The sequence below is a fragment of the Biomphalaria glabrata genome, chromosome 1 (assembly GCF_947242115.1).
Source record: "Biomphalaria glabrata chromosome 1, xgBioGlab47.1, whole genome shotgun sequence".
Classification (NCBI taxonomy): Eukaryota; Metazoa; Mollusca; class Gastropoda; family Planorbidae; genus Biomphalaria; species Biomphalaria glabrata.
The window spans coordinates 32,937,059-32,950,339 of record NC_074711.1 but is presented as its reverse complement, the minus strand read 5'-3'; the positions used below and the strand labels follow the sequence as shown (position 1 = coordinate 32,950,339).

Here is a 13,281-nt window from a genome sequence, read left to right as displayed (position 1 = left end):
AAATACAATCCGTGATGTGCTGACTATCGCTATCCCTTTGTTACTTACAGAGCACTGTTGTACAACAAAACAATAAAAAGTATCAATATATCTCCATAATATGTGATTTAAATTGGTTGATTGTGCATTAGGTTTTGCAAAAGAGAAAACATTTATAAAAAAAAACTTAGTTTAATTCTAATCGTTCAGACACATATAGATACTGACACATAAGATACAAACACAAACACATACAGACATATACAGACACAGATACAGACACATAAAGATACAAATACAAAAACATACAGATACAGACACATGAGATACTAAACACGATTGTGTAGAAAAGTTCATACACTCAACCTTCTAGTTTCTAGAACCCGAGGCCCGTTGTAGGCCGCTAAATTCAAGAGTTCCTATTTTAGAACTAGTAATCAAACTGAAAACAATAAGACATACATTATAGTCTTCAAAATTCAAACGGAGTGAAGTGACTCAATTCATTTAGTATCGACATGAAAACTAAATGCTGGATTAGGCAAATATCATACACAAGTTCATGCTGCTAGGCATTACACAAGCCAGCTATAAATACAACCAACAAGAGGAATAATTGTCAATTCAAATGTATAGTCTAAAAAAAATAATTGGTAAATAGATTTAAAGTCTTGGTGCTGCAAAAATAAAACAAAGTGTCGAATAATATGAAGCTCTTAATACCACTGTGTACATGTGCAGTGGCATTAGATTGCGATGCAGATACAATGGTAATAAAGATACTTGTACAATAAAGTTATATTGAAAAAAAAAAAACAGATCCAAACGATAAATAGATAAGATAGTTAATGGTACTATCTTGTATTCACAAATGATAAACAACTTATAGTATCACAAAGTATGAGCTATCACAACATTCAGTACCAATCAATATATAGGTAAGTGAGAACACTGGCTCCATCTGTTGAGACGCTTTTGGTCTTAATGGTGGGTCAAGTGACTGCGGAGTCTACATTCTAAGTGCTCGGTAAAGGTGGCGTAGCCAGAAATTTTCTATGATTTTGGGGGCCCGAAGGGGGCCTTGACCTCTTTGTGGGCCTCTGCATTTTGCCTAATATTTAATATTAAAAACACTCATTTTATACCCTCTCAAATTCTCCTCTCCTTCCCCCTCCCACCCTAGCAACGCCTCTGCTTGGTAAAACATTTGAAAATACTCTCCATCAATCATCTGTTTCTGGACAACAAATACAACAAAAGTGTTAGATTGCACTAATTCTTATTGTCACGAAGTTACAATATATACACACTTTTCTTGAAAACAAGTATGTACAACTTTGGAAATATTTCTACAAATCAAACACAATATACGTAGCACATGTTACATATCAAACATAATAAATGTAGAATACATTACATATAAAATACAACAAATGTAGAACACATTACATACCAAAGCAGTTGGTGTGTGTGTATGTGTGTCAATCATCCACTTAAAGACACAAATAAATCAAATATTCTCCAAATGTTTCGTCAATGAAGTGTTTGAAGAATAGAAAGAAAGTAAGGTTACTTTCATTAGGTAACAGACGGTAAGCAATGTTACTATCATTGGGTAACAGACGGTAAGCAAGGTTACTATCATTAAGTAACAGACGGTAAGCAAGGTTACTATCATTGGGTAACAGACGGTAAGCAAGGTTACTATCATTGGGTAACAGACGGTAAGCAAGGTTACTATCATTGGGTAACAGACGGTAAGCAAGGTTACTATCATTGGGTAACAGACGGTAAGCAAGGTTACTATCATTGGGTAACAGACGGTAAGCAAGGTTACTATCATTAGGTAACAGACGTTAAGCAAGGTTACTGTCATTAGGTAACAGACGGTAAGCAAGGTTACTATCATTAGGTAACAGACGGTAAGCAAGGTTACTGTCATTAGGTAACAGACCGTAAGCAAGGTTACTATCATTGGGTAACAGACGGTAAGCAAGGTTACTATCATTAGGTAACAGACGTTAAGCAAGGTTACTGTCATTAGGTAACAGACGTTAAGCAAGGTTACTATCATTAGGTAACAGACGTTAAGCAATGTTACTATCATTAGGTAACAGACGGTAAGCAAGGTTACTATCATTGGGTAACAGACGGTAAGCAAGGTTACTATCATTGGGTAACAGACGGTAAGCAAGGTTACTATCATTGGGTAACAGACGGTAAGCAAGGTTACTATCATTGGGTAACAGACGGTAAGCAAGGTTACTATCATTGGGTAACAGACGGTAAGCAAGGTTACTATCATTTGGTTACAGACGGTAAGTAAGGTTACTATCATTGGGTAACAGACGGTAAGCAAGGTTACTATCATTTGGTTACAGACGGTAAGCAAGGTTACTATCATTAGGTAACAGACGGTAAGCAAGGTTACTATCATTGGGTAACAGACGGTAAGCAAAGGTTTGTGTAATGGCTCATTAGTTAATTAAAGACTTGTCACTATTCTATAAATTACGAAATTCGATCTATTAGATTTACTTCGACAAATGTAGCTTAAAGAGAATAATGTTTCTATAGTATCAGTGAGAACAAGAAATGATGAAGCTACTGATTACTGTAATACTGTTACTATTGTATCAGTGAGAACAAGAAATGATGAAGCTAGTGATTACTGTAATACTGTTACTATTGTATCAGTGAGAACAAGAAATGATGAAGCTACTGATTACTGTAATACTGTTACTATTTGGTGTTCTGTGGCTTCCCCTTCAGTGGAGCTCTTGGGAATCAAAAGGCAGACAAGCTAGCCAATAAAGAAACACGTATTGGCAAGATTTCCATTACTAGACAGAAGATTAAACTAGCACCAACAATCTGCTGTACAGTAAGTGGAAGAACAGTCACAAGACGTTAAAACAAAAGACGTATAACCACATCCAGGGCCGGATTTACAGGAGGGAAGAAGGTGCTACAGCTTGTAGTATCCGCTTATAGTTGTAGCATGCGCGGAATATGTAAATACTGGAACAGCTCCGGATGCGTTTACAAAGGGCCTTACCCTCCAAAAACTCATACACTTTTCTTTAAAACTAAAATATGCATATTAAATATTTTTTTAAAATAGGAAAGAGAGATTGAATTTACTAGTACTTTACTTTTTTCTTCTATAATATAGCATGCTTTTAGATGTGAGTATTTTTATTCATTATTGTACCTTTATTAAAGCTTTTGAAAGAGTGTAGGGCCTTCCACAAAAATTTAGCCTGGGTCCTCCACATACCTCAATCCGGCCCTGACCACATTAACAGCGATTTGAGCTAGTTTTTTTTTCTAAACTCAAAACAGTGGATAGAAGGTTGAGAGAGCGTATCAGATTCAATTAAACCCCAACCCAGAATGACTAGAAAAAAACTAAAAAAAAAAAAAAACTTGTTTCTACAAAGGTGCGTCCTGTATCAAGCATTTATAACCAGGTCTGAAGAAACCGAAATAGCGAGAAACCGAAATAGCGATAAACCGAAATAGCGAGAAACTGTTGGATAAATAGAACGAATAAATAAAAGGACATTAACAAGCACAGCTTGTGTTGAAAGCATTCAAGACATGGTGATCTAGTATTGTATGTGTTGTAAGTGCCTAAACACAGCAGTCGGGAGAAGGGATGTCTTCACTTTGTGATAAACAAAGAAAGGGACAATGACACTATACGCCATCACTACTGCTTAAGATCCTGATTAATATCAGTATCATTAGCTTGCCAATGACACTGCGTTTTCTATGTTGAGAATGGTGTTTAGTAACAGTAGTTTAATTTATAGGACCTATATAACAACATTAGTCAGAAAAAAAATAACCTGAATGAACAGACATTTCATCGATTCAAGGGAAGTAATCTACTCTGATGCTTACAACATTCAAGGGAACGAATGCCTTACATTGTCACATTGTTTTAAAAATACTTAACAGTCTATGCATCTATATTTCTAGATCTCAAGAGTTATTCTTTATATGTTCTATAAAGTGGTAAATTTACTGGGACCAAATCCGATTCAGATCCGTCATTCTAATTTCAATATTCCTGCACAGTACAAATAAAGTGTAGGGCCTACTTTCATATGTCACAAACTGTAAAACAAAGTTACTAGATGTACATCTCAAATGTTTGGAGCGATCGTAAGTATACAAAGAGCATTTACTTCCATATTGGTTGTATCTCCATCTAGACTGTCTTCTCCATCTATAACTTTATCTCAATCCAGACTGTCTTCTCCATCTATAACTTTATCTCCATCTAGACTGTCTTCTCCATCTATAACTTTATCTCCATCTATAACTTTATCTCCATCCAGACTGTCTTCTCCATCTATAACTTTATCTCCATCTAGACTGTCTTCTCCATCTATAACTTTATCTCCATCTAGACTGTCTTCTCCATCTATAACTTTATCTCCATCTAGACTGTCTTCTCCATCTATAACTTTATCTCCATCTAGACTGTCTTCTCCATCTATAACTTTATCTCCATCCAGACTGTCTTCTCCATCTATAACTTTATCTCCATCCAGACTGTCTTCTCCATCTATAACTTTATCTCCATCTAGACTGTCTTCTCCATCTATAACTTTATCTCCATCCAGACTGTCTTCTCCATCTATAACTTTATCTCCATCTAGACTGTCTTCTCCATCTATAACTTTATCTACATCTAGACTGTATTCTCCATCTATAACTTTATCTCCATCTAGACTGTATTCTCCATCTATAACTTTATCTCCATCTAGACTGTATTCTCCATCTATAACTTTATCTCCATCTAGACTGTCTTCTCCATCTATAACTTTATCTCCATCTAGATTGTCTTCTCCATCTATAACTTTATCTCCATCTAGAATGTTTTATTCTGCTCTAACTTTATCTCACCCCAGAAAAATAAACAACTATCTGCATAGAATAACGTCCTTATAAACACATCAGGTAATCTACCCCACAATAGTACCTCCACATGTATATTTATACGTTGACTAAAAAAATAAATGAAAAACTTAATAATTGTCAAAGATAAAACTTTGCATTCTAGCAACAGCCTAATAAATGTCTTATAGCTGCCCGGGTGTCCCTAGAGGCCAGCCAACACAGGGGCGTCACCCAGAACTTGGTTAGCATGTCCACAAAGTGACTGTCGACAACAACAATGCAAGTACACTGACCTACGTATACTTTTGTTGAATTTATATATATGTACAAACAATAAACAACATATTTATAATCATAACAGACCTATATCATATATGCATGTAAAAGATACAGTGGTCGTGTGATAAGGAAGACGATAACACAGCCAATAGTGCTGGTTCGAATTCACAGTTATACTGATCATTGATGCACTATGGAGTCCAAAAACATTAAATACTAATTGAAAATAAGGAAAGTGTGGTTACAGAAATTCAACAAAAAAATTAGAATTGAGATAAAAGTCGTGACCAATGATTGTTATTGTTGCACAAAGACACGCAAAGTATGCGACAATAAACTAGTTGAAAGATTTGCGCATTGCTGCTTTAATATAATGGTCAATGAATTTACACTTTGTTTTTTCTTCGGCCAACAGTTTAAGAGAGTGCTGTGTGGAGAGCACAACGGCCAACAGCTTTTAATATCCTGTCCTGTACTCAGTTACCCTCCTGTGTGCTGCGTCACCATGTTGGCTTCGGCCAGACATACAATGGAGGTAAAAATATCAGGAATGGAACTCAAGATATTCGGGTTTGCACTAAAATGCTGAAAATCTCACCTACCCGGCCCAATAAGATTCTTTAGAATGACCATAATTAATATCCAATATGGTGTACAACGTTCAATCATTCCTTATAAACACATCAGGTTATCTGCTCCCCAAAAGTACGTACACACATATTTATACGTTGACTAAAAAAAAATGAAAACCTTAATAATTGTCCAAGATAAATCTTTGCATACTAGCAACAGCCTAATAAATGTCTTATAGCTGCCCGGGTGTCCCTACAGGCCAGCCAACACAGAGGCGTCACCCAGAACTTGGTTAGCATGAGCCAAGAAGCCGCCGTGTTGACTTTGTTCAGGGCCCTGCACTCCTCCGTGTTCTGACAGCCCAGGTAACCCTCGCTCGTCAGGAGTGTGATGATCAGGGCAGGTGTGTACAGCAACATTGTGGCGAAGGAGGCCAGGCAGATATCCACTGGGGCCCGGATGCGCTCACCGCAGACGTCAAGTCCGTAGGAGTCTCGCCTCGTTAAGTACATGACAGAGACAATAATGTTAAATAGAAGAAGAAGTCCAGCCTGGAAATGATATCATCAATACATTAAAGTCCTGCCAGTATACAATACAGTAAATACGTAAAATAACTGCTCGAATATCTTATCTTATCTTATAAAATACAGTAACGCCTGTATTTGTACGTCTTACGCGTGTCCCTAGGCCAATCTAGTAATACATGTTAATCAATGACTGAAATTCTGCCAAGTCATTGGTTTTCCTGACTGACTCAGGCAACCCATTCCATGCTCTAATAGCATTCGTACAATTTAGCTCTAGCATGTTCCTGACCATACTTTCTAAGTATAGAACGAATTGTACAATAAATTAATTTACGTCTAATTTAACCATCAAAAGATAAGTAAAATATTATAATAGATTAAAATAAAATCATTTATATGTTTGTATTTAGATAATGACCCTAAAATATCTAAAACTCTACATTCTATATAGTTTTCGTACCTGTGGAAAATAGCTGACAATTAAGAGTATTCGTGTCAGATAACCTCCTATGTCAATAACACACGTCTGTGGCACTGCCCTGGGCACCTTGATGATTCCATCAACATAAAGAGGTATCAGAACTGATGCACTGATCACCCAGGGCAGAAAGAACAGAAAGATCATTAGAGTGCTCCGACTGGCTCCGTCAGAGTAAGACTGACAGCTGTGGAGAGTGATTGGAATGTCATTAACATGTTGGATTGGAGCTGTTGGTAGAGAAACAGCAATGCAAGTCTATTCACAGTGTTATGGCACCACGATTAGAGACAGGGAACATGAATACTAGTGTTGTTACTCTACTTGTAACCTCTCTCTAGACTTTTCACTAGTAACAAAAATAATATTAATTTCAAAGGGAATCTATTCAATGAATTATAGCTAACAAGAGTCAGAGAAGTGTGAAGGAGTGCAGGGGCTTGGCAGTTGCCCTTGTGGACAGCCTTCCCAGTGCTTGGTCAGAATCCTAGTCATAGTGGTACATGCACTATTCTTGGGGAGGGAGCGGCGGCTAAGTGGTTAAACGCTTGGCTTCCAAACCTGGGGTCCTTGGGTTCCAATCTCGGTGAAGACTGAGATTTTTGAATTTCGGGATTTTTAAGGCGCCCCTGAGTCCACCCAACTCTAATGGGTACTGGCCACATGACACCCTTCTTGTTAAACATTGGCTGAGTGTTTAAGCGCTTGGCTTCCAAACCTGTGATCCTGGGCTTAAATCTCTGTGAAGACCGGAATTTTTAATTTCAGGATTTTTAGGGTACTCTTAGTCCACCCGACTCTGATGGATACTGGCCACATGACAGCCTGCTCGTTAACAGTTGTCCATTGAAAAAGATGACCTTAACATCAGCTACCCCATAGAGGTCTGAAAGGGGGAAACTTTTTTTTTTACTTACATAAACTACTCTATTCTCATTATAATAGTGTGTCACGTAAATGAAAGGTAATACCTAAGTCAATGAGCACATTAGATCGTGTATTGTGTACGAATCAACATTAATGTTTAACCGAACAGTTTGTCTAGAACAACCTTTGCATGTGAGTACATTCTACGCATTCTCTAGAGTCTCGATGCATAGTTCTGATGACTCATATTTTAGATTAGACTCGTTTTAATCTCCCGCCTCTGTTAATTACTAGTTCACTTTGAGACATAATGAACACAGCACGTGCAGCTCTGCAAAATAAATGGCTACCTTCCATTATTAAGCACAATGGCAATTAAAAAAAAGGATCTAAAAATATTTTTAACTTAATTCCACTCTTGAAAAGTCCCATGTGAAGTTCGACAGTGTTTATGAATTGGCAATATCAACTGCTCATAGGATTTACTCTACTAATGAAACGTTAGCATAACAATCAGAAGTTTAAATCACTTCATTACAGATAATTTCGGTCTCACGGTAGACCTAATCATTTCTGTTCATTAGCATCAAAATGGTTGCCAGAGTATACAAAACTCCGCAGGCTCGATCAGTATTTTAGAATGGCTTGATTGTAAGAAAGAGAACAGATACTAACAGATACTAACAGATACTAACAGATACTAACAGATACTAACAGAACCAAAATAAAAGAGCACGACTTCTTTCCGACAAGCGCTGCTTTGACTTGCTATGTAATGACATGCAAGACGGCTTAGAAAGAGCAATCTGTAGGTAATATACCTTATATGACCTAAGTAAATTACCTTATATGATTTAAGTATATGAAATTATATGACCTCAAATGTATTACTCTAGAATACTTTACTCACCAAAGTCTTAATATATAGTCCAGGTTTAGAACCAATATGGCCAGCGTGGTCAAGGAAGGGATTAGGAAATCTGCAAAGAAATGAAGGACAAAGTAGGTGGTGCAGTCCCTTATGTCTTGTCCATCTCTCATGGCCAGATTGAGCAGTACCTTTCATAAAAGAAATGACATAGTCTATAAATTTTATTTTTGGTCTGTCTAATATTAACATAAATCTGTTCCTGGCTTATTGTCATCTATGTGATTGACAACTGGTCTGTAATTAGAAACGCAAACTAGAATCTAGCCAATTCTTAGGCTCTTAGAGTCCTACTAGGACTTTGCACTAGTAATAATAGTTTGTATCTTCTCTCCCGATGCGCGGTCCGAATGCCGAAGCCAATTGATGTTCTTTAAGAAGAAGTTGTGCGATAGGAGCTACAGTTGTCCGAATTTCGCGCTAGGGTTATACCACGAGTTTTCAAAATAAATAATGAAAAAAAAATACTCCCGTGTTGTTGTTTTTTTTTTTTTTTTTTTTTTTGACACGTGTTTTCCATCACAGTGGCCTATTTCTTGATTAATTTTTTCCAAAGTAGCATTTATTTTACAACTCTATGACTCGATGACTCTTTCATGTAAAAAAATAACTATAGCATTGTAACTGGCTAAAACGCGTTTTCCTATTCAAATCCGATTGAATTTATGAATTTATAAAATAAACGATAATTAATTTCGCTTCCGGCTACTTGTTTTTATTGATGCCAAGGTGAACTGTTAAACGATGACTCAACCGAAATGGAACGGTATTTGAAATCCCATCACTAGATTATAGAAGAACTCGTGACTGGAAGAAAGAATCGGCTAATACCAGTTGTACATTGAGTTCCCAGTACTACACCTGGAATCGACTCACATCACCCATAGCTGCTTCTCATCAGAGCATCCAATTCTTGCCTATTTTTCATTGACTTTATCCCGACACTGCTGCTTCCCCCTACAGCCCAAAGAAGCATTACAACGGGATGGTTATCGTCATCTCAACCAGAGTCTTCAGTCGGATCTGACACCTCACGACGCTGAGACTCACGCTGACAGGCTTAACCAGCACCCAGGGCAGAGGGATCCACTGCTGAGTGGATGACAACTGTACACGTTAACACTGAGCTAAGTTAACCAAACAATAGGGCACCTCGTCTGATGAATCAAGCAGTTCACGGTATGATATATTCTCTCATCTATTCACATCCTTAGATTACATTAGATTTTATTTCTTCTCCCCATTATTTATATTTTATTCATTGAATATTTTATCTTTTAGAACTAAAGTTATTCTTCTTGTTATAGATGCCAACTACTGCTACTATCTGTTTCTCAACCTTTAATGTGCTCTGGTCTATAGTCGCCATTAGAATTCCATATACCTAATAGAGATATTACTAATTATATAACTAGTTAATGAGATTTAATTAAAAAACACCAGCGTCACATGACAGCCATGATATTGCGAGACCTATATTTATGTGCCTTGGCATAGAGAACAGAGGCGCGGTGGCTGAGCGGTAAAGCGTTTGGCTTCTGATCCAGACACCGGGGTTCGAATCCTGGAATTTTTAATTTCGGGATCTTCGGGCGCTTCTGAGTACACCCAACTCTAATGGGTACCTTCCATTAGTTGGGGAAAAGTAAAGGCGGTTGGTCGTTGTGCCGGCCACATGACACAGTAGGCCACAGAACCAGATGACCTAAGGCTTTACATCATCTGCCCTATAGACCACAACGTTTGAAAGTGGAACTTTACTTCCCATTTTTACTTAGCATAGCGTACATAACAGCGAAGAAAGAAACCTGTTAGTAACAGAGATATATTGAATAGAGGTTGGACTACAACACTTACAGGTAAAACGAAGATGGCCATTAGAAGGTCGCCTAAACATATGTTCACAATAAGTATATGCCTGGAGGATGACCTTAACATCCTGGACTCCAGAATGACGACGATGAAGAAGATGTTGAGGAGAAAGATGGCCAGAATGAAGATAATGTACAGAGCGGTCAACCGACTCATGCCTAGAAGGTTTTTAGCCACTCCAAATCTTTTGATGATATCCTGGTCATCGTAGTCGGGGCCGTCGGTCAGTGTGGTCACATCCATTTCTGAAAGAGACAAAATTAAAGCTTCTTAATGAAACATTATATTCTAATAATATTTTGTCTTAGAGCGTGTGTATCTAGTGCCTGGTGAAATGTTCAGTAGAATTGAATCAAACGAATTTATAAAAAAGTGGAACGGAAGAGGCAATGGAGAGACGTGAACAGTGTGTTCATTGTAAGGTGAGAGAAGTAGATTGGAAGAGAATCGAGATATTTGTTTCCAATTATACCTGTTTATACCAATTATACCAATGTATGCTCTCTTCTAATATTCTAGTTAGGGGTCTTTATGTGAGAAGACACAATGATAAAGGCACATTCCTCGTTCCATATGCTAGGACACATTTGTACAAATGCTCTTTCTTCACTAGCGCTATACGAGCATGGAATGGGTTGCCTGAGCTAGCCAGGAAAACCAGTGACTTGGCAGAGTTTAGGTCATTGTTTAATATGCATGACTAATTGCATGACGCGTAGGACGTAATCACGTAATCATCTTCTTTTTTGAAGTAACGTCTGTATCATATAAAATAAGATAAGAATTTGTGTACACGGCAACCTCCTTGTTTACTGCCCTCACACTAAAAGATTGTAATAAAATATTTCCCCTCATGACATATATATATATATATATATATATATATGGGAGAAGATTTCCTTGCTGACTTTTCAAAAAACAACAAAAAACTCATTGATACAATCACACTTAAAAAATATTTATTGATACAATTATACAAAATTTAACCTTTGTTTTTTTTTTCAAAAGAATTATTTCTTTTTTTCTTGTTTTAATGTAGATTTTTTTTTCATTTTACGAACGTTCATCATGATCATCAAACTCCATTTGGGTGTGAGGGCTTGAGAGGCTCAGATTCTCTCTTGCAAAAGCCCCTGACAGAAACCCTGCTGTTATACGTTTACGAACGCTAAGAACTACAACTCTTCGCTACTTTTGCCCGTTCAAAAGAAAAAAAATTTTACAAGTATTTTTATTAGGGTATTTTAGTGGCACATGTGAAGTCACAAAGGCCATAATAAAAGTAATAGTTCGATAATTGAATTATACTGGAAAGAGTAAGTTAGACCATCGATATACATGTATTATTTAGCTGCCTAGTTATTGATGTGTATTGAAGTTAAAAACTTCATTTGTTAATGTGACGATAGGTGCCAGATGGCAATGACGTCTTTTGAGGCTGATTGTCACGATATCTTTGTGATGTTCAGTTTTGTATCCCTTTTAAATAATTCAGTGACCACTGAAACAATATCGTGATGCCGGAGATACAATTCAATACTGAGATACTCAATCCACAGGTACAAAGCTTTTATTCTGGTACAAGAAATCAGTATAATAATATGCACACTTTATAAATGTACAATACCATTTAATTAAACACTTTTCTGCCTCCGTTCAAGTCCAAACTGTCACTTTAAAAACTTTTTACTCTGTTTATTTACTGATTTAATATTTAAAATGTATACATTAAATATATGTACACGTCCCATTTGGAACACAAATGTCTGACATATAAGAACCCGATATCCTGAATTAGTAAGATGAAACAAAAACTACGTTATATCTAAATTATTTTGTGCTTGCTAACTTTATTTAATTGATGATTTCCTTGACATGACTTTGCTTCCTTAAGTATGTCTGACCATTTGATTTTTTTTATTAATAAATTCTTTAAAAATGGTGAAATTCTATTTTTTTCTAATAGAAAAAGCTTAATTAGGTAACAAATAAATACCAAGGCTAATTAATAGAAAGAGCATATGTACTTACCCAGAAGTAACATTGCTATGTTAACAATTTAATGAAACCAACGTGTTCTGTGTTGTTGTTTTTTGTGTTTTTGTTTTGGTCTGATTAGTTTTATAAACATTTCGGTCAATTTGGGCATCATAATAGCTAGTAAATTAAATTCCTGTGGAAAATTTTGTTTGTAGAAATCGGTTAATATAATTTTTTGCAACATGCATGCATTTGTGCAAGTGTCATAGGTGGCCACCCCTGTAGTAGCCTAAATCGGATTTCACTTTTGTTTGTATTATCTAATTTCTGTGGTACTGGTGGAGTTCGCGGGTGTGACGGATTGGTGAGGCGATCATTTTGTATTCGAACTCGCGAATAAACCAATCTTTGCTTGATTTGACAGCTTGATCGACTGGATAAATTTTTTTTTAAAAATTAGTAATCAATTTTGTGTATGTGTGTTCGTAAGTGTCTATTTGTGTGTGTATGTGATCTGAAGTGTCCCCCCACCCCCACCCCAAGCTTTCGTCGAAGCGTTGGAATGTTGCATGTTGCATGGCATCTGTGAACCTGGCCTGGAATCTAACCTACTTCTGCTCAGCATTGTTTTCCCGATGTCACGAGATTGAAGCCAATGTCTGTATCGTGGTTGGTCTGCACATGCTACGAAAACATATGGTAGTTGGCTGAATTGTCTAGCCTCTAGTGTTAGGGAGATATTCCATCTAGACACTTTTATGTCGAGTACATACATTACGTACACACGAGAACTACAGAAAATGAAAACTTTATAAAGAATTGAATAAATATCGATGATTTCTCTTCATAACTATTAATTATTAATTAAATTTTTATATAAG

At 36.7% G+C, this 13,281-nt stretch overlaps 2 protein-coding genes across 4 annotated transcripts in view; both read right to left on the bottom strand.

Moving 5' to 3' along the window:
- Positions 1-468: 468 nt before the first annotated feature.
- LOC106070211 (uncharacterized) overlaps positions 469-13,281 on the bottom strand; it is a 36,248-nt gene continuing 23,435 nt past the window's right edge. For all 3 annotated transcript variants that reach the window (XM_056032909.1, XM_056032920.1, XM_056032899.1), the window contains 4 exons: positions 10,406-10,665; positions 8,531-8,679; positions 6,736-6,940; positions 469-6,296 (listed from right to left, as the gene is read on the bottom strand). In XM_056032909.1, the coding sequence (XP_055888884.1) occupies positions 5,955-6,296; positions 6,736-6,940; positions 8,531-8,679; positions 10,406-10,663 (954 nt within the window). In that variant the 5' untranslated portion in view covers positions 10,664-10,665 and the 3' untranslated portion in view covers positions 469-5,954. The remainder of the gene's footprint in view (positions 6,297-6,735; positions 6,941-8,530; positions 8,680-10,405; positions 10,666-13,281) is intronic.
- LOC129924229 (seminal vesicle major clotting proteins-like) lies at positions 4,230-5,841 on the bottom strand. The gene is made up of 2 exons (XM_056018096.1): positions 5,775-5,841; positions 4,230-4,864 (listed from the first exon to the last, which is right to left on the bottom strand). The coding sequence occupies exons 1-2, from the start codon at positions 5,839-5,841 to the stop codon at positions 4,230-4,232; spliced, it is 702 nt and encodes a 233-aa protein (XP_055874071.1).

Bases quoted from the DNA above. Each gene is read 5' to 3' on its own strand.
- LOC129924229 (XM_056018096.1), bottom strand. From the start codon at position 5,841: ATGATTGAACGTTGTACACCATATTGGATATTAATTATGGTCATTCTA. The intron at 4,865-5,774 runs GTAGGTGAGATT...AAAACATTCTAG, and splicing joins AAAGAATCTTATTGGGCCGG to ATGGAGATAAAGTTATAGAT.